A 22,034-nucleotide genomic window follows, 5' to 3' on the forward strand; every position below is an offset into this window, starting at 1 on the left:
CCAGCCTAGCTAGCTTAGTTGGTAGTGCGTCTGCCTTGTAAGCGCTAGGCCGCGGGTTCGATTCCCGCCCAGGGCGGATTTTATCCTGATGGGATAATATTCGTTCTCGGAACGGCTGGCTTTCTCCTACCCTGTCTTCCTTCTCTCTTCGATTTCGGGACGATAAGACCATAGCAGTTACAGTTCCCTCTGTCAAACCTCTTAAAAAAATAATAATAAATAAATAAATAACTACATAGGCTGTCTAAAGTGGCTAATCAATTTAGTTTTTAGTGATTTCATGTCAAATTCCTTTCTTAGACATTTCTAATGGTTCAGTTCCCTAACATATTTTGACGGCTGTCTGTTGTACCGTTTTCAGAATCCCACCCCTGATCTGGCCGAAATCCGCACGAAAATCACGGCCCTGGACAACAAGATCCTGCCCCTGGTCAAACCGGCGGTCTCTGAGTTAGGAGACTTATACAAAACCCGTGAGGGGTGTCTGGAAGCCATCTCCAAACAGGTGGACCCGGCCCAGAGCGACTACTTTAAAACGGCCTTCCTAAGGGCCACTACCCTATTCATAGAAACTTGCCTGTCCCCCCCGATATGCAGTACGAATCCAAACTTGGGTCTCCATTAAAACCAGGTTTGGATAAGTCCTTCTATGGGGACAGACAGACAGACAGACAGACCGACCTCAGAATCCCACCCCTGATCTGGCCGAAATCCGCACGAAAATCACGGCCCTGGACAACAAGATCCTGCCCCTGGTCAAACCGGCGGTCACTGAACTCGGAGACTTGTACAAAACCCGTGAGGGGTGTCTGGAAGCCATCTCCAAACAGGTGGACCCGGCCCAGAGTGACTACTTTAAAACGGCCCTCCTAAGGGCCACTACCCTATTCATAGAAACGTGCCTGTCCCCCCCGATATGCACTACGAATCCAAACTTGGGTCTCCATTAGAAAAAACATACTGAACTGTCATGTGGCATGTGGTAGGGTCTTTTACCAACAGAAATAGCTAAGTACATACAGAGTTCGAATCCCGGTCGGAGCGGAAATTTTCAGAACTAAAAAAAAAGCTACATTCAGACAAACCAAATACAAAATCGCTGATTTAAAATAACTCAATTCTTTCATTTAAAGATTTATTTTTATTTAATGTTCGATCAACAATCGACTATTAGGCTTTCCCCTTTCACACCCGGAGGGGTCTGGTTCAATTTTTGGCAGAGCCGAAGTTTTTTCGTCCTTGTGCTTGGAAACGAGGTGACAATTGAGTAGCGTTCTTTCTTCTAATTGAAAATGTCCATCATCATATTCATTATAAGCTACAGGATGACTGGAAAGTTCGACAGTGTTTTTGCCCGACTCCGTCAGTTCGAGGTGAACATAGCCCGAGCGATTAAGCTAGTCGACGGCTGTGCCTCGACAACATAGATTTACCTCGTCGATCGACGGCCGTGGACTATGTGACTATGTGTGCACACAACTTTAGATTCATCGGAATTTTCTTCAGTTTTATTTGCAATAATAGAACAGTTGCGCTTACTTGGGTGATGTTTCAAAGTCATAGAGCAGGAAAAATGAGGACCAACGGAATTTTTCTTTTTCTTCTACGACTTCTAGATCCCGAGATAAATCGATTTAAAAAATACCGGTAAATCGTGAACTTTGACGTCACGGCATACGCTCTCGTAGGCAATGACGTCACATCAAATGTCTCGAGCAAAGCTTAAAAAGTAACAAACTGTAAAAGTTCGAGAATTCAATTTTTAATTGCCGTTCTAATGAAAAAGTTCAAAGAGTTGTGACGTCAGATTTCACGTCAAACTGCGCAGAAACGCTTGCGCACAAACAAACGAAGCGAAAGTCATGAATTATGACGTCATTGCCTACGGGAGCATATGCTGTGACGTCAAAGTTCACGATTTACCGGTATTTTTTAAATCAATTTATCTCGGTATCTAGAAGTCGTAGAAGAAAAAGAAAAATTCCGTTGGTCCTCATTTTTCCTCCTCTATGACTTTGAAACATCACCCAAGTATAAGCGCAACTGATCTATTATGTTGTTGAGGCAGTGTGGACGGTTCAGTCAACATCGATCGAGGGCCGGCCGGTCTAATAGGAATGGACACATCCTCAAAAATGTGAGGAGGCTCTCAACTTTACCACAGATAATAAAAGTCAAGGTTTAGGCCTAACTTATAGTTTAGATTTTTACCTAGGTACCTATTTATGTACGTACCTTCCTACCTACCTTAGTGCTTCTACCTAATACTAGGTAACTTAGTTTCATTCAGGATGTTGTGCTCCATTTGGAATCAGGTTTTAGTTTAATTTAGTTTAAGTTTAATTTAATAGTTATGCACTTGGGATCTCAATAGCTATAAGCTATTATCCAGCTTAACTACACATTTTATGGATCGGTTTTTTTTTTATCCAAATTGCATCAAGATTAGACCGATTTGAACTCTAAAGTGCGAGCAAACCATGTAATGACTACCTACTGGATTTTTTTTCATACCGTGTGAATCATCAACGAGTTCTGAAAATGATCGAATTTAAAAATGATCTTGAAAACCGGAAATCCTTCAAGTGAAACGTCCAACATTCCAATTTTATTGAACTTTTTTTTTTCTGAAAGCACATTTAGCTTGAAGGGTAACACTTCTACCCTTTAAGCGATAGGTCGCAGGTTCGATTCCCGCCCGGGTCGGATTTTAACCTAAACAGATAAGGTTCGTTCTCAGAACAGCTGACTTTCTCCTAATCTTGTCTTCCTTCTCTCTTCGCTCTCGGGACGATAAAACCTTAGTAGTTACAGTTCCCCATATCAAACCTCTTTTCTTTATTTCAATTCCAACTTTTGGTCCACCCTGTAAGTCCCAATAGATAGCTACCTAACGTCCTATGACTTCTAATTTAAATTTAATCAAAGTTAACACCTCTGGTTCGGATGGTAATAGCTCTGATGGTTATCAATAAATTGTGTAATTACGAGTCAAAATATTAATACCCATTAAACCGTCATGGACTAATCAATCTCTAATCTCTATCAGTGAGCATGGGCGATGTTTAATCCAAGCAATTAACTTAAACAAACTATTTACCTAAAGTAAATAACTGTCCAGCTATTTACATACGTAAAATCAACTGTGTAGCTATTTACCTAAGTAAATGACGGTCTAACTAGGTGCTATGTAAATTTCTGCCCAAAACCCACATGTATCTGTACTTATATATCCATGAGACCAGCGTCAGTGGTGTAATACAAGACTCTCGTCTGGCAATCAGAAGGACTTGGGTTCAAGTCATGACTACCAGGCATTTGAAAGGTAACTCTGGCTCTACACTGAAAAAATCCTTATTTTACAAATCAAGTTGCATTGTGAAAGGGAAATGGCTTTTTTTTTCAGTGTAGACTTACCAAGGTGACGGTCCTTGATCATCATGATCATGACTTAACACTTAACCATGCCCTAAGGATAGATTGTTCCATATGTTTTATATCTACCTAATGTTTTATTCGTACCTATACATAGGTTTAACTAGAGTGTGTCCAGATCAATGTGGCAGCAAAAAAATAGGCATTGTTGCCAAACATGTCACATGTGCAATGGTAGAGAAGATAGGATTATTGAGATATTGGGAAAAAATCCTACAATGCTGCAGTGAGCACCAAAGTTGTGACATAATAACACAAAGAAATTGCATTCACATTTTTTTTTTTTTTACATGACCTAGCGCATACAAGACAGAAGCGCTACCATGCAACCAAGCTAACAAGGCTGGCGATAGCAAATTTGCTGGAGCAAAACTACTGAAGTTGGAGAGTACCTATGAGGTAACAAGTTAGCAAGAAGCAGTTGCAAATGATATCCTGGGATTCCTGGGTCGATTTCAATTTCAATTGCCGATAGCAAACCATCGTCCCTACCACGTTGGGTATACCTAGGCTTGCCAAACGTCCCGAATTGGCCGGGACAGTCCCGAATTTCAGGGGGTGTCCCGGCGTCCCGTTCAGTTTTTCATTTTGGAGGCATCACAATAAACAATATCCAGTGATTGAACTCTGGCTATCTAAAGATATGCACATTCTATTCAGAGAGCTAGAACAGAAATACACTAATTAATCTAATCAATTAATCTTATTTATAATGTAAATATATTGGAAAGGATGTGATCTCAAACTGAAAGAGGTTTGTAAACCAAATTCTACACTATGGGCAGGTAATGTTGTCATGATGGCATGGAACCCATATAAAGTAGGTCTGTAAAATCCAAGTATTTTTTTTTTTTTTTTATGAGGTTTGACAAAGGGAACTGTAACTGCTAGGGTCTTATTGTCCTGAAATCAAAGAGAGAAGGAAGTCAGGATAGGAGGAAAGCCAGCCATTCCAAGAACAAACATTATCCCATCAGGATAAAATCCGCCCTGGGCGGGAATCAAACTTGCGGCCTAGCACTTACAAGGCAGCGACATGCCACCAACCAAGCTAACTAAGCTGGCACCAAGTATTTTAGTGGTGTGAAAAAAAAAAATTGATTGTGATTTATTATTTTAGTCAATTTCAATCAATATTGATCAACATTGCTTGACTATAGTGGGGATGGTTTTAATAGTAGTTTGTAATTTTATTATTAGTATGAATATTACAACCAGAGAGTTGTTTATTTTACAATAAAATTACAAACAGTTACAAGGGAAAATGGACAACATAGCAAGATACTTTACTTTTTTTTTTAATTAAACCTCCATTTCTCAATCAAACAACCAGAGAGTTGTTTATTTTACAATAAAATTACAAACAGTTACAAGGGAAAATGGACAACATAGCAAGATACTTTACTTTTTTTTTAATTAAACCTCCATTTACTACTTACTAGTGATAGAAAACTAAATTTTAAATTTCTATTTTACTTAAAATACTTAAATTATTTTCTAGTGATGGCAAATTATGATTTATTCATAACAGTGAAATTTGCAGACTCACCTGCCAAAACATAGTGCCTCATCTCCTTTAGCTATGCCATACTTTTTTGCATTTTTAGCTGTACCTATCTACTAGCTACCTATACCTATGTGATATACCAGTTCAAACATAAAAATAGTAATAATAATAAATGAATACCTAAATAAAATGTGGGTATTTATCTATTTCAAGACAAAAATAATATTCTCAATACCAGTAAAACAATGTCTGGAATATGGGCCCTTGTCAATTTCTGAAATCATGAAAGAGAGCTTTTTAAATTCAGTGTTTTAAAGAAGAGTTCTTCAAGACAAAAATAATATTCTCAATACCAGTAAAACAATGTCTGGAATATGGGCCCTTGTCAATTTCTGAAATCATGAAAGAGAGCTTCTTAAATTCAGTGTTTTAAAGAAGAGTTCTAAAAAAAATATTTTCTGATATCAATAGGATGATAGAAGATGTAGTTCCTGAAAAATAAATAAATATAAAATAATGAATTTAATTAAAAAAAAAATCAATATTTCATGTTGTAACATAGGCCTTTATTTCAAACAGTAGAGGATTTGCCCAAAACAAAAGCTGGCTCTCTCATAAAATAAATCTATTTATTTACCTATTTCAATTTGTTCTTATTTCATTTAAATATTACGAAAAAATAGAAAGTAAAAAATCAAGTAGGTAAAAATGTGGACAAAAAAAATCATTTTTGGGACATAAAAGTTACGAATGTGGATAAAAAATCATGCCGAGACCAGGATTCGAACCTGGGTTACTGCGGCCACAACGCAGGGTCCTAACCACTAGACGATCACGGCTGTTGATACCGATGGGAAAAATAATTGTATTTAAAAATTTCAAACAGTACAAAAGTACTACATGAAGTATCCTTAGTAGTTGAAGGCGCATTATGTTTTAATGTTTGCGTGAAGCATGGTTATCTTTTATCGCAGGCGTTTTTTATATTACCTTACGCGTACGGAGAGGAAGATTTCTTATCAGTAGGTAAAAATGAGGTGGTAATGTTACCACGGGTTTATCTGTTTGAACAAATGGCATACCGCGCTATTAAAAATAATGTTGACACGAGAAATCAGTAGACCAGTAAACTGTTAGCTGAGTAGGTAACAAATTTACAAAAAAAATAATAATAATAATAAAAATAATTTCACGTACCTACTTAGGTAGTGAATCTACCTGTGTAAAATAGGTAAGTTATCAGTTAAGTATAGATACCTACCTATTGTAGAAAGCAGAATTTTGAATTTGGACGAATCATATTGAAATATGGAATTGTAAATACTTTTCCATACTTTGGTGATTTAGGGCACTGGTCTTTGGTAATGGAGGTTTTATCCTCCATTTTACCACAAGCTAGCCGACCACTCACATTGTTCTCAACTAGCCTGAGGAAATCCTCGTTTCATCTCAATACCGAGTTGATAAACCCGAGTATTAGAATTAGAACCAAGTGAAATGGGCCAGCATCCAGCGGACCACAGACGTACAATACCAATATTTACCACCTTATAACTGCGATGACAAGGTGATTTATGCGGGCGCCACAACATTACAGGGCTAAACCCATAGCCCAGAGGTAATTAGTAACATTAGAGGGGTAATTATGAGACAGGAGGGGGAAATAAGCGCCACAACATTACAGGGCTAAACCCATAGCCCAGAGGTAATTAGTAACATTAGAGGGGTAATTATGAGACAGGAGGGGGAAATAAGAAGATTGGGAAGAGACCTATACAGATTCTCAACACATCAACACCTTCATATCTTCATCAGAAGAAGGAGGTTATAGGGGACTATAGGAGACAAGGGATGAAGAATGGAGACAGATGTCAAAATATTAGCATCATAAGTGTTGACAAGGAGACAAATATATTGCGAGGAGTCTGTGACTTCATTAGATCATTTGAAATTAAAAGAGGAAGAAGTAGAAGACCTCAGACTTGTCTTGTCACTTTGGGGGATCTTTTTTTTTTAAGCGGTTTGATAGAAGGAACTGTAGCTGTAGCTACTGTGGTCTTATCGTCCAGAAACCGAAGAGAGGAAGACAGGATAGGAGAGAAAGCCAGCTGTTCCGAGAACGAACCTTACCTGTTTTGGGATAAAACCGCCCCGGGCGGGAATCGGAACCATGACCTAGCGCATACAAGACAGAAGCGCTACCACAAGCTAACTAGGCTGGCGATAGCAAATTTGCTGGAGCAAAACTTCTACTGAAGTCGGAGAGTACCTATGTATGAGGTAACAAGTTAGCAAGAAGCAGTTGCAAATGATATCCTGGGATTCCTGGGTCGATTTCAATTTCAATTGCCGATTGCAAACCATCGTCCCTACCACGTTGGGAACACCCATTTTCATTCGTTCAACGAAGTAAAGAAACGTTCTGCATGGTATTTTCAGGCTGGGTGACGGATGTTATTGGTGGCTGGACTGGCAGATCTCAGAATGAGAACTTGCACACCCAGAGGATATCAGGAGGGAATCTTTAGATTTTGGTGGAGGTGGCTCTCAACTCTCATCAGTTTAATTTAAATCACACACACATGAAATAAATGCATTTGAAAATGTATCCCATTTTCATATCGGGTAAAAGGAAGCAGGAGGGATTGGAATGGGGTACCAAAAGCCTATAGGAGAGGTTTTTATAATAATTATGTGCTTTATATTCTTCACTGTCCAGAAGACTATTGTCTGTATTTATTTGTTGTGTCGTATATCATTTTCCGTTTGGTCTTTAAATGGAATCGGGAATTTTTGTTGGTGGTCATATTATACGTATATGAAAATTTTATTGTATTTATATTATTAATTTGTCATACATTTTGTTAGCAAAATGCTTTTTATGGTGTTTGTCCACCTGTCTTAATAATTTCTTCTCCATCTTTTTTCTGCTTACTTAATCTCTCCAACAAAGGTGTGTTCCGGCGGAACATTTGATTTTTGACAAAAATACGGATTGTTCCGGGAAATAACGTACGGTTGGCAACCCTAGGCGGAGATGATAATATTGATCGTAGCTGTGGATTAGAGGTATAGATTGCAATCCCGCAGTTTTCAATCCCGCGAGGGATTCTACGTTATCCTTTGTAGGACTACTCCTCATGTGTTATCGAAAAATCATGACGGAGCCATTATCTTAAGGCAATACATTGCTACATATAACAATTCGACAAAGCTCTTTGAGCAACTATTTGATGAGTAACCAATTTGAGCGTTTTTACTTCCCTCATCTTCGTAGTGCCTGCCTACAGGATAATTTTGTTTCCTTTGTTCCTATCAACTTTGTGTGCATTTCAAGAGGTGGAGATGATAATATTGATCGTAGCTGTGGATTAATGACCTCAGATTTGGATTTTTCACAACTTTTTACATAGGAATCGACCATTTATTAATAATTTTTACCCATTTGCAACTGCTCCATTACGGGGAAATCTAGATTAGGGTTGCCAACTTTTTTTTCGGCATATACGGTACAAACTAGCGAAATGGTGAAAAAATACGGATTTCCCGATTTTTACCCGGAACAAAGGCAAAACAAAACAAAACAAAAAAAAAAAACATTCTCTGCTTTCAGCCAGAGCGAGCTAGGCTTAGAGATCCAGATTTATGAATCATGCTGCATGCACCTGTACGCTGTACGTTATACTATAAGAGGCCTAGAGATCCAGATTTATGAATCATGCTGCATGCACCTGTACGCTGTACGTTATACTATAAGTACATCCGTACTAGTACGTTACCTTTCTTTTTAAACTTTTTTTTTTAATTTTTTCTGTTTATTAGTCAGTTCCCGTATTTTCCATAGATTTGGAAAAAAACCGGAACAAGGGTGTGTTCCGGCGGAACATTTGATTTTTGACAAAAATACGGATTGTTCCGGGAAATAACGTACGGTTGGCAACCCTAGTGGCAACCATGTTCAAAACCTATAGGACCTTTGATTTTTTGCTGTCGTACCTATCTATATGAGTATTGAGTACCCCATGAAGGCCTTTTTCCATGTTCTATACAATTCACTTCCTACTACCATGAGTATTTACAGAGGAGGTATTTCTATTTGATCCCAGGGTCCAGTAATTACTGAGCACCCGTTCTGTCTTCGGCTAGAGTATTTACAGAGGAGGTATTTCTATTTGATCCAAGGGTCCAGTAATTACTGAGCACCCGTTGTGTCTTCGGCTAATAATAATCATATTCCTGATCAACTCATCTACTCTGTGGTCAGTGGTGTGTGTTCTTTCTTAAATCACTTCTTCTACACTTGTCTTCCTGCTGTTCACACTGACAGAATAGCTTTGGTACTTTTCCAATCTGGTTCGATGGTGTAGAGTTGTAGACATTAGGGTTTTCTTCAGGTAAGAATGGGTTCATCGGTTTAACATTGACTATTAGTTCAGTGAGCTGAAGAATTTACTCAGAAAAGGACCTCTCCATTGGCCTAGACATACACGAGGTTAAATCAAAGAGATTTTGAAAGTTCTTCAGCTATAAAGGAATGGATTTGGACTAATAGTTTCAAGATTTGGACCAATAGATAAAGGAATGGAGGAAATTCAGTTGAGGAAGTCTTTCGAACATTCCCCATCTCAAGCAAGGCTTCAAGGGTAATGTCCAAATGAGGCACGAGAATTGACAGCATTAAACGAAACCCGAAGATGTACGATGATTGACGACCTCCCAGGATTAAACATGCTAAATGTTACCAAGATAATCAAATTAAACTTTCTAATTGGAAAACAATCTTTGAGACGTCCGTATAGTGGTGGAGGAGTTTCTTTCATTCTTACCTCTATCTTGTCCGTCTGAAATGGAATGCGTCCAAAGATTTTGCAGGAGATTTCACATTAGTAATTATATACGTAAATACATTACGAGTACCTACTTTTACATTCCACTTTGGACAACACAAGTGTCTTTTTTTTTAAAAATGAGTGTTCCACCGCCGGTTTTATTTCTAGTTTAATTTAATAGTTATGCACTTGGGATCTCAATAGCTATAAGCTATTATCCAGCTTAACTACACATTTTATGGATCGGTTTTTTTTTTATCCAAATTGCATCAAGATTAGACCGATTTGAACTCTAAAGTGCGAGCAAACCATGTAATGACTACCTACTGGATTTTATTTCATACCGTGTGAATCATCAGCGAGTTCTGAAATGATCGAATTTAAAAATGATCTTGGAAACCGGAAATCCTTCAAGTGAAACGTCCAACATTCCAATTTTATTGAACTTTTTTTTTTCTGAAAGCACATTTAGCTTGAAGGGTAACGCTTCTACCCTGTAAGCGATAGGTTGCAGGTTCGATTCTCGCCCGGGTCGGATTTTATCCTAAACAGATAAGGTTCGTTCTCAGAACAGCTGACTTTCTCCTAATCTTGTCTTCCTTCTCTCTTCGCTCTCGGGACGATAAAACCTTAGTAGTTACAGTTCCCCATATCAATGGGGAACTTTTTTTTCATTTTAATTCCGACTTTTTCATATCTTTTTATTTTTTTTTTATTTTAATTCCGACTTTTGGTCCACCCTGTAAGGTCCCGATAGCTACCTAACGTCCTATGACTTCTAATTTAAATTTAATCAAAGTTAACACCTCTGGTTCGGATGGTAATAGCTCTGATGGTTATCAATAAATTGTGTAATTACGAGTCAAAATATTAATACCCATTAAACCGTCATGGACTAATCAATCTCTAATCTCTATCAGTGAGGTGGAGTTTCTTTCATTCTTACCTCTATCTTGTCCGTCTGATATGGAATGCGTCCAAAGATTTTGCAGGAGATTTCACATTAGTAATTATACGTAAATACATTACGAGTAGGTACTTTTACATTCCACTTTGGACAACACAAGTATCTTCTTCTTCTCCTCCTTCTTCTTCTTCTTCTTCTTCTTCTTCTTCTTCTTCTTCTTCTTCTTCTTCTTTTTCCTCGCCTTTTCCCGTATACAGACGGGGTCGGCATTTTTCGTCAGCCTCTCAATCAGCCCTATAGCTAGGGTGATTGCTTTAAGCTGACATTTGGTTTCGGCTACTAAAGATTTACAAGTGGATGCCCTTCGCATTCAAAATTCAACCCTTGCTCTAATCTTACCGTTTATATTATTATTGGATACTTGTGTTTTCTTCACCGACTCGAGTTTCGTCTACTTTTTAGAGAAAACATTTCTTTCTTCCCCAAACAGCACTTTCTGATCCACCGCAACAATGAGGTACTTCATACTAACCTTCACCCTCCTAGTGGCCTTTCAGCCTCATGAGTCATCCGCAACCTCCAAACTGGACGAAATATTCTCTCTCATTAAGGACCGCTTGAATTTGGCCTCCGATGTGGCCGCCGCTAAACTGAAGACATGCAAGGTCATCGAAGATTTACCTCGGGAGGCCGATATTCTGGCCAATGTGACATCGCAAGGGACAACGTATGGCCTGACCAAGGAGGCCGTACAGACGTTCTACAAGGCACAGATGGAGGCCAATAAAGTGATCCAGTATAATGCTGTTGTTCGGAATGCGGTCACTTTCAATCGTGTAAGTTATTTTATTAGGTATTATTTATTAGGCATTTTATTATTAGATTATTTTTAATGTTTAATGTTTTATTTTCTTTATTTGACAATAACAAATAAATACAAATACAAGAGGATCCTTCCTAAGACACAATGCTTCTAAGAAGGATATTATTACAACAGATAGTTTACTTAACTATATAAATATAAAATATAAATCAATAAAAAATGGAATAAAAAATTACCTACATAATATTATTATTTTAGGGAACTCTACCTATATATGTAGGTATTAGGTAACATCGGACGCTTTATCGTCCCAAAATCGAAGACAGAAGGAGGACAGGAGAAGAACAACCCAGCTGTTCCGAGAACAACCCAGCTGTTCCGAGAACAACCCTCAAAGCTAACTAGGCTGTCTAGCCAGCCTAGTTAGCTTAGTTGGTAGTGCGTCTGCCTTGTAAGCGCTAGGCCGCGGGTTCGATTCCCGCCCAGGGCGGATTTTATCCTGATGGGATAATATTCGTTCTCGGAACGGCTGGCTTTCTCCTACCCTGTCTTCCTTCTCTCTTCGATTTCGGGACGATAAGACCATAGCAGTTACAGTTCCCTCTGTCAAACCTCTTAAAAAAATAATAATAAATAAATAAAATAACTAGGCTGTCTAAAGTGGCTAATCAATTTAGTTTTTAGTGATTTCATGTCAAATTCCTTAATCTTAGACATTACTAATGGTTCAGTTCCCTAACATATTTTGACGGCTGTCTGTTGTACCGTTTTCAGAATCCCACCCCTGATCTGGCCGAAATCCGCACGAAAATCACGGCCCTGGACAACAAGATCCTGCCCCTGGTCAAACCGGCGGTCACTGAACTCGGAGACTTGTACAAAACCCGTGAGGGGTGTCTGGAAGCCATCTCCAAACAGGTGGACCCGGCCCAGAGCGACTACTTTAAAACGGCCTTCCTAAGGGCCACTACCCTATTCATAGAAACGTGCCTGTCCCCCCCGATATGCACTACGAATCCAAACTTGGGTCTCCATTAGAAAAAACATACTGAACTGTCATGTGGCATGTGGTAGGGTCTTTTACCAACAGAAATAGCTAAGTACATACAGAGTTCGAATCCCGGTCGGAGCGGAAATTTTCAGAACTAAAAAAAAAGCTACATTCAGACAAACCAAATACAAAATCGCTGATTTAAAATAACTCAATTCTTTCATTTAAAGATTTATTTTTATTTAATGTTCGATCAACAATCGACTATTAGGCTTTCCCCTTTCACACCCGGAGGGGTCTGGTTCAATTTTTGGCAGAGCCGAAGTTTTTTCGTCCTTGTGCTTGGAAACGAGGTGACAATTGAGTAGCTACTTCGAGTAGCGACCAGTGGCGACATTACCAGTGTGTTACACAGATGGGTCAAAAACTGCAGCGAATAGTGGATGTGCCTATATTACAGAGACTGAATCCCAAGTATTCAAGTTGTATAATGAAAACAGTGTGTTTTCATCAGAGCTTTTAGCAATTTTCATGTTGCTCTCACATATTTGTAACACAAGATCTAGACCCGAATATATTTTCCGCGATTCCGTCTTCATCTGTACCGATTCAAAAAGTTCCCTGCTCGCCTTAAAGAACATCATGTCACCTAACCATTTGGTGAATAACATCCTGGTTAAAATTAATGAACTAAAAATATTAAACATAACTGTAAAGTTCCTATGGATACCAAGTCATCTAGGTATTGCTGGTAATGTTCAGGTGGATGAGTTGGCGAAGAACTCGCAGCCTATGGATACCAAGTCATCTAGGTATTGCTGGTAATGTTCAGGTGGATGAGTTGGCGAAGAACTCGCAGAATGCACCATTGCTCAGTTTAATGACCAGTGAAGATTTGAAATCCGCGATTAAAAAGAAGCTACTAAGTGAATGGGATCACCACTGGAAAAATAACGTGATCAATAACAAACTAAGGCGAATTAAAGAAGATACATTGTTGTGGAAATCATCCCTTGATAAGGATAGGGATTTACCGGTATTTTTTAAATCGATTTATCTCGGTATCTAGAAGTCGTAGAAGAAAAAGAAAAGTTCCGTTGGTCCTCATTTTTCCTCCTCTATGACTTTGAAACATCACCCAAGTAAGCGCAACTGATCTATTGAGTAGTTACTTCGAGAAGCGACCAGTGGCGACATTAATACCAGAGTGAAAAGAAAATTTATAGAGTTGACAGAAATAGTAGGTAAAGGAGGATTGAGCTGTGTCCAAACATAGTCCATGGACGAGGTGAATCTACATAATTATGTTGTTGAGGCAGTGTGGACGGTTCAGTCAACATCGAGGGCCGGCCGGTCTAATAGGAATGGACACATCCTCAAAAATGTGAGGAGGCTCTCAGCTTTACCACAGATTATAAAAGTCAAGGTTTAGGCCCAACTTATAGTTATGTAGGTTTAGATTTTTACCTACCTATTTATGTACGTGTACGTACCTTCCTACCTACCTTAGTGCCTCTACCTACTAGGTAACTTAGTTTCATTCAGGTTGTTGTGCTCCATTTGGAATCAGGTTTTAGTTTAATTTAGTTTAAGTTTAATTTAATAGTTATGCACTTGGGATCTCAATAGCTATAAGCTATTATCCAGCTTAACTACACATTTTATGGATCGGTTTTTTTATCCAAATTGCATCAAGATTAGACCGATTTGAACTATAAAGTGCGAGCAAACCATGTAATGACTACCTACTGGATTTTTTTTCATACCGTGTGAATCATCAACGAGTTCTGAAAATGATCGAATTTAAAAATGATCTTGAAAACCGGAAATCCTTCAAGTGAAACGTCCAACATTCCAATTTTATTGAACTTTTTTTTCTGAAAGCACATTTAGCTTGAAGGGTAACACTTCTACCCTTTAAGCGATAGGTCGCAGGTTCGATTCCCGCCCGGGTCGGATTTTAACCTAAACAGATAAGGTTCGTTCTCAGAACAGCTGACTTTCTCCTAATCTTGTCTTCCTTCTCTCTTCGCTCTCGGGACGATAAAACCTTAGTAGTTACAGTTCCCCATATCAAACCTCTTTTCTTTATTTCAATTCCAACTTTTGGTCCACCCTGTAAGTCCCAATAGATAGCTACCTAACGTCCTATGACTTCTAATTTAAATTTAATCAAAGTTAACACCTCTGGTTCGGATGGTAATAGCTCTGTGATGGTTATCAATAAATTGTGTATTTATGAGTCAAAATATTAATACCCATTAAACCGTCATGGACTAATCAATCTCTAATCTCTATCAGTGAGCATGGGCGATGTTTAATCCAAGCAATTAACTTAAACAAACTATTTACCTAAAGTAAATAACTGTCCAGCTATTTACATACGTAAAATCAACTGTGTAGCTATTTACCTAAGTAAATGACGGTCTAACTAGGTGCTATGTAAATTTCTGCCCAAAACCCACATGTATCTGTATCCATGAGACCAGCGTCAGTGGTCTAATACAAGACTCTCGTCTGGCAATCAGGAGGACTTGGGTTCAAGTCATGGCTACCAGGCATTTGAAAGGTAACTCTGAAGGTAAACTGGGATAATTTTTATAAATTTGAAAATTTTCATGCATTAATTATTTTATTTAGTATATTTACTGTTATTCCCCCTTTTCGTTCAATTTTTTTAGGCGGGCCTTCGCGGGCCGCAAAAATGAGCCGTGGGTTGGACAAGCCTGTTCTACAATTCACTTCCTACTACCATGAGTATTTACAGAGGAGGTATTTCTATTTGATCCAAGGGTCCAGTAATTACTGAGCACCCGTTGTGTCTTCGGCTAATAATAATCATATTCCTGATCAACTCATCTAATATCATCTCTGTGGTGTGTGTTCTTTCTTAAATCACTTCTTCTACACTTGTCTTCCTGCTGTTCACACTGACAGAATGGCTTTGGTACTTTTCCAATCTGGTTCGATGGTGTAGAGTTGTAGACACTAGGGTTTTCTTCAGGTAAGAATGGGTTCATCGGTTCAACATTGACTATTAGTTCAGTGAGCTGAAGAATTTACTCAGAAAAGGACCTCTCCATTGGCCCAGACATACACGAGGTTAAATCAAAGAGATTTTGAAAGTTCTTCAGCTATAAAGGAATGACTAATAGTTTCAATCATGGCATTTTGCGAAGTGCCTAATTGTAATATCTTCTTGGTTGAAATCTTAGAGAAAAGATAAAGGAATGGAGGAAAATTCAGCTGAGGAAGTCTTTCGAACATTCCCCATCTCAAGCAAGACTTCAAGGGTAATGTCCAAATGAGGCACGAGAATTGACAGCATTAAACGAAACCCGAAGATGTACGATGATTGACGACCTCCCAGGATTAAACATGCTAAATGTTATAATCAAATTAAACTTTCTAATTGGAAAACAATCTTTGAGACGTCCCGTATATATAGTGGTGGAGTTTCTTTCATTCTTACCTCTATCTTGTCCGTCTGATATGGAATGCGTCCAAAGATTTTACAGGAGATTTCACATTAGTAATTATACGTAAATACATTGTTGGTGTTGTTGTTGTAGCGGCTTTAGCTTTCGCCGAAATAAAATACGTAAATACATTACGAGTACCTACTTTTACATTCCACTTTGGACAACACAAGTGTCTTCTTCTTCGCCTTTTCCAGTGTACAGACGGGGTCGGCATTTTTCGTCAGCCTCTCAATCAGCCCTAGCTAGGGTGATTGCTTTAAGGCATTTGAAAGGTAACTCTGGATCTACACTGAAAAAATCCTCATTTTACAAATCAAGTTGCATTGTGAAAGGGAAATGGCTTTTTTTTCAGTGTAGACTTACCAAGGTGACGGTCCTTGATCATCATGATCATGACTTAACCATGCCCTAAGGATAGATTGTTCCAATGTTCCATATGTTTTATATCTACCTAATGTTTTATTCGTTTCTATACATAGGTTTAACTTTAACTATCTAATATCTATATTCCTTGTCTAAAAATTAAGTCATAAATAAACAAATAGGTACCTAGTCCTCCGAATTAATTGACGGAACAAAGAGCTAATGAACTTTTAGAAATGGACAATTAATTTAAACGAAAAGAATTCGTACCAAATTAATTTCGAATTCCTTTTAATTGTACGAATACAATTTATGCATTTATTTTCGTTCAACTTAAAATAGCCGGACGATGTCCGTTGATCAGGAAAAGCATCTCCATTTTATTTATTTAAAGTAGGTAGGTGCCTAACCTACCCCCTATTATATTCCCTTTTTTCAAGATCAATTATTTTTACATTTGACTTCTATAAATCATTTTCGGATTTCAGGGTGGCACATTAATCTAGTTTTGAATAAAGGAGAGAGAGAAAAAAAATAATAAATAAAAAACTTCTTTTTCAAGTCTACTCAAGTATGCATAGAATTGTTAATCAACAAGTGAAAGAAATATGTGGTGAATGAGGAGAATTGGTAATGTTTGCACGTTCAAGATACTATCTTAATTTCCGAGACGCGTCAAGAAAAATCAGAAGAATGCCATTGATAGTTTGATAGGTTTCTTGGATGGTGCAACTTTGGAGAAAGCTGGTTCATGGAGGTCTTGGGCTCTCACGGTCTGGTCAGAACCCGGCAGTAAGTAAGGAAGTACCTAGAAGTAAGGTAGTTTTATAGAGGATTGACATCACTGTTGTTTGCACGTTCAAGATACTATCTTAATTTCCGAGACGCGTCAAGAAAAATCAGAAGAATGCCATTGATAGTTTGATAGGTTTCTTGAATGGTGCAACTTTGGAGAAAGCTGGTTCATGGAGGTCTTGGGCTCTCGCGGTCTGGTCAGTACCCGGCAGTAAGTAAGGAAGTACCTAGAAGTAAGGTAGTTTTATAGAGGATTGACATCACTGTAATCTGGTCTTTGGTGACGAAGGTTTTATCCTCCATTTTACCACAAGCTAGCCGACCACTCACATTGTCCTCAACTAGCCTGAGGAAATCCTCGTTTCATCTCAATACCGAGTTGATAAACCCGAGTATTAGAATTAGAACCAAGTGAAATGGGCCAGCATCCAGCGGACCACAGACGTACAATACCAATATTTACCACCTTATAACTGCGATGACAAGGTGATTTATGCGGGCGCTTGAGATATTGGAAAAATCCTACAATGCTGCAGTGAGCACCAAAGTTGTGACATAATAACACAAAGAAACTGCATTTACATTTTTACTTAGTAATGCTGGGATATTCACTAAAGTTGTGAAAATGTGCTGCTTTACCGCAAGGCCGAGTGTCCAAAATTTTGGAAATTTCTTTTGTAGTCCTACTAAAAAGCCCAGCATAAAATGTAGATATATTCTGAACACTTTACGTACATATTGGAACAACTAAAAAATGTCCAACATATTGGAACAACTTACAAACATGTCCAAAATTTTGGACATGTTAGTACATTGGACCTATAAGCCCACAAACCCAAAAAGTCCTTGGGCCTTTAGTGTAGTTTAGACTTTAGACTGTTTAGAGGATAATTCATGATTTGATTTGCTACTGCTCGTATCTTACTCGAACTTGCTCAGTCCTTCATTCAAGGACTCTCAGGACTGAAGAGGAAATATTTATGATGTTAATTGGATTTTTATTAATCCTTCTCATGATTTGTTTCATTTTTCATTGTGCAGGTAGAAGATGTCTTTAATAGATTATACGAAAATTAATAAAGGTACCTCGGTAGATATTATTATAATGTAGAAATCACTGTGGAATTCCTTCAAGTTTGAAACAACACGTGGGTGTTAAATAAAATTTTATTAGTGTAAAAAATGTGAAAATAAAATATTCACGATAATGGGGTGTAATATTTAACCCCCTGTTGGTGGATTGTTTTTTCTTAATCTCAGGTGCGATTTAGTTCATTCTGGCTTCTGGCAAACCCCACCTTATCAATTAAGGGTTAACACAGGTGTCCCCAAGTCTTCTAAACGGGTGATTGTCTGGGGATCTGCGGGCTTCTGTCAGGAACTGATTAAAAAGGTAAAATCATAGCCTAAATGAGAGACCTCAAAGCCCGATATGACCTTATCTGTTAAAGGACGGTTCCTGAAATGCAAAAAAGGGCTGCCTTAAAAAACAAGTAATGGAAAAAAAATCGACATTTTTCTCTAAAATGGAAAATCGCAGATCTCCATTGGAGATACCATTTGCCATCAATCTCCCTGGCTACCACACAATTAATATTTAGCATCATCTAATACGAAGTTAGCATCATTAAATGAGAGACCTCAAAGCCCGATATGACCTTATCTGTTAAAGGACGGTTCCTGAAATGCAAAAAAGGGCTGCCTTAAAAAACAAGTACCTAATGGAAAAAAAAATCGACATTTTCCTCTAAAATGGAAAATCGCAGATCTCCATTGGAGATACCATTTGCCATCAATCTCCCTGGCTACCTCACTAGGTAATTAATATTTAGCATCATTTAATACGAAGTTAGCATCATCTAATACGAAGTTAGCATCATTTAATACGATGTGATGTTCATGAAAAGTTAATTTGAGTCTCTCGGGATCTCCAGTACCTAGCATCATCTAATACGAAGTTAGCATCATTTAATACGATGTGATGTTCATGAAAAGTTAATTTGAGTCTCTCGGGATCTCCAGTAATTTACGAGGTAGGCGTGCCTCCAATATGACAGGCAGACGGTCGAGATTTTTTTAATTAATTTAGCGTTTTATTATTATTATTATTATTATTTTGCCTCCGTTGCTTCCAGTAGACGTTCTCTTAACAAGGTGTCCCTCAGGCGTGGAAGGTTGGGTGTCCCAGAGCCTTCAGGCATGGAACTTTGGGTGTCTTTTTGGCAAGGGATGGGATGGATGATGTGTTGGCAGTTCGAAGGGGTTTCGAGGAAAAAAATTTTCCAGACACAGTCCAAATTTTGTTAAAATTAAGAATTGAGAAGAAAGGAAAGAGGAGAAGCGTCCCGAAAGCAAAGAGAAGAAGGACAGGATAGGAGAAAGCCAGCCGTTCCGAGAACGAACGTTCTGTTTAGGATAACATCCGCCACGGCGAAAATCGAACCTGCGGCCTAGCTCATACTAGAATATGACTTTGGGTGTCTTTTTGGCAAGGGATGGGATGGATGATGTGTTGGCAGTTCGAAGGGGTTTCGAGGAAAAAAAAATTTCCAGACACAGTCCAAATTTTGTTAAAATTAAGAATTGAAAAGAAAGGAAAGGAAAGAGGAGAAGCGTCCCGAAAGCAAAGAGAAGAGGGACAGGATAGGAGAAAGCCAGCCGTTCCGAGAACGAACGTTCTGTTTAGGATAACATCTGCCACGGCGAAAATCGAACCCGCGGCCTAGCTCATACTAGAGAATATGAGATTATAGACCGGAGTTTCGAAGAATTCCAGAAGTTGTATTACATTTATCACTTAAAAAAAAAAGAAAAAAAAAAGCAGCTTTAACTTCTGCTCTCAGTTAGAGCAGTTAGCGTTCCGAACCAAATTAAAATGAGTAACTATCTCGTTCGATCTTAATAGGTAGTTTAAGATTTAAGGTTCAAGCTCAATCAATCTTTTAATTCCTACTCAATTTTTTGTTCTCAACCTCCTCTCACATGCTTGGACTGGTAATTTGTTAAGCAATTCAAATTAAAAATATTATTTACTTTTAATTAAGACATGTTATGATAACCAAACATTTACTATAAACACGTTAATTTCATCTCATCTCCAACATTGTTGTCATTGTAAGGTGAAGGCCTTACCACTTAACCCTTCTTCTCCTCCAGGGGTCAAAGTTGACACAGGAGGACTAATTAAATCTCAGCGTGCGATATTAACGAGCCATTAAGGTACCTATAATGGGCATTATTTTATAGCATCACCCATTGACTACCTAAATAGCTGGGAGCTCCTCTATTGGGGATAATCCAATAAGTTACGAATTAAAATGAGGAGACCAGTGGCGGAGGAACGAAAAGTAATTTTATTTATTTTATTTATTTAATATACCTTATTTATACTGTCGGCTAAGACTAAAAAGTCCCATTATGTTGTCTTGATAAAGCTTTTCACAGTATTGTTTCCATCGGGCTAACATGTCTTCTCCTTCATATAGCTCTTCTCCATTTTCTCCAAGAATGAATTCAGACACTTTGTTATCAGTTTTTGTCAGACTCTTTATTTTAGCATGGAATTTGTTCGAATTTTTGTCTTCAAGCTCTTCTGCTTCTTTACATTCGCTATTTAAAAAATCATCTTTGGCTTTTCTACACAATCTTTGGATCTTTGCTTTGACATCTTTGTATTTCTTCATCTGTTCCTCTCCTAGAAGCGAGTTTGATTTCAGCCTTTTCCTAATTTCCATTTCATCCAGGATCTCTTGTGTCATCCATTTTTTCTTAGATGTTGATCGAGCTTTTCCTATTTGTGTTTCGGCTGCTTGTAGCAATGCTTTCTTGCAATCAATCCATTTATCGTTGTTGTTTTGTTGTTCATTATTTTCATTGGTGTATTTATTCAACTCTTCCATGAAGACTGAGGAGAATTGCTCTTTGGTGGACGCCTGTTTACATTTTTGAAAGTCCCACTTCACTTTAGTTGACTTTTTCTTGATTTTCTTTAGTTTCATTTTTAGGTTTATCACAACTGGGACATGATCTGAGCCACAATCAGCACCTGGTCTGGATTTTGAGTTTGTGATAGCATTTCTGTATCTTCTATTTATGCATATATAATCGATTTTGTTCTTTACATTTCCATTTGGTGAAATCCAGGTGTGACGTGAGGACATTTTTTGTTCAAACCAAGTATTAGTGATTATTAGGTCGTTTTCTCTGCAGAAGTTGATGAATTCTTCACCTCTTTCATTGATGTTTCCTATACCGTATGGCCCAACTATATCTTCTCTTCTTTCACTTCCAACTTTTGCATTTAGATCGCCAGCTAGAATGAGAGCTTCTTTCGATTTCTTCATCTTAATAACTTTTCTCATACTTTCATAGAATGATTCAATGTCATCATCTGATGCATCTGATGTTGGTGCATAACATTCCACTATAAAAAGGTCGACAGGTTGCGCTTTGATTCTAAGAGCTATTACTCTTTCCGATATTGAAATTGATGTTTCTACCATATTCATAGTCCTCTCATTGAGAATGAATCCGACTCCTCGTCTACTCTTTTCTCCTCCAGAGTGAATCACTCTATATTTTTCATTGTCAGGTAAGGCTGAGATGTAATCTCCAGAATTCTTTAGAAAGGTTTCACTTATTCCTAAAATATCAATCTTCATATTTCTCATCTCATTCACGATGTTCTCCGTCTTCCCGAGTTGATTCATTCCCCTTACATTCCAAGTTGCAAAACGGTATTGATTGTTTTCTTTGTTTTTAACACTAACATTGGGTCGATAGTGCCGGTTTTCTTCTGAATCGCATAACAAAAGTTCATCCGAGGCCAAAATATTTGGTGTCATGCCATTAGAATATTCCGAAAACATATTATTTAAACTATAGGTATTATTTAAACTATAA

General features: G+C 38.0%; 4 protein-coding genes and 1 non-coding gene across 5 annotated transcripts in view; 3 read left to right on the forward strand and 2 right to left on the reverse strand.

Moving 5' to 3' along the window:
* LOC103505194 (E3 ubiquitin-protein ligase PPP1R11-like) overlaps positions 1-4,221 on the forward strand; it is an 8,360-nt gene extending 4,139 nt beyond the window's left edge. Inside the window, exon 3 of the mRNA XM_026820562.1 lies at positions 4,030-4,221. Coding sequence (XP_026676363.1) covers positions 4,030-4,041 — 12 coding nt within the window. The 3' untranslated portion in view covers positions 4,042-4,221. The remainder of the gene's footprint in view (positions 1-4,029) is intronic.
* Positions 4,222-5,709: 1,488 nt separating this feature from the next.
* Trnah-gug lies at positions 5,710-5,781 on the reverse strand. Its single transcript has one exon. It is a non-coding gene; the product is annotated as a tRNA-His (tRNA).
* A 281-nt stretch (positions 5,782-6,062) lies between these two features.
* Positions 6,063-12,721, forward strand: LOC103505195 (monofunctional chorismate mutase-like). The gene is made up of 3 exons (XM_008469512.3): positions 6,063-6,173; positions 11,169-11,514; positions 12,276-12,721. Exons 2-3 carry the CDS (start codon positions 11,191-11,193, stop codon positions 12,537-12,539), a joined length of 588 nt encoding a protein of 195 aa, XP_008467734.1. The 5' UTR covers positions 6,063-6,173; positions 11,169-11,190; the 3' UTR covers positions 12,540-12,721.
* Positions 12,722-12,903: 182 nt separating this feature from the next.
* Positions 12,904-13,924, forward strand: LOC113465759. Its single transcript, XM_026820543.1, has 3 exons — positions 12,904-13,234; positions 13,305-13,528; positions 13,904-13,924. The coding sequence occupies exons 1-3, from the start codon at positions 13,024-13,026 to the stop codon at positions 13,922-13,924; spliced, it is 456 nt and encodes a 151-aa protein (XP_026676344.1). The 5' UTR covers positions 12,904-13,023.
* Positions 13,925-18,438: 4,514 nt separating this feature from the next.
* LOC103505201 (craniofacial development protein 2-like) lies at positions 18,439-21,976 on the reverse strand. The gene is made up of 2 exons (XM_008469520.1): positions 20,568-21,976; positions 18,439-18,493 (listed from the first exon to the last, which is right to left on the reverse strand). The coding sequence occupies exons 1-2, from the start codon at positions 21,974-21,976 to the stop codon at positions 18,439-18,441; spliced, it is 1,464 nt and encodes a 487-aa protein (XP_008467742.1).
* Positions 21,977-22,034: the final 58 nt, after the last annotated feature.

The sequence above is a fragment of the Diaphorina citri genome, unplaced genomic scaffold (assembly GCF_000475195.1).
Source record: "Diaphorina citri unplaced genomic scaffold, Diaci psyllid genome assembly version 1.1 scaffold156, whole genome shotgun sequence".
Classification (NCBI taxonomy): Eukaryota; Metazoa; Arthropoda; class Insecta; order Hemiptera; family Psyllidae; genus Diaphorina; species Diaphorina citri.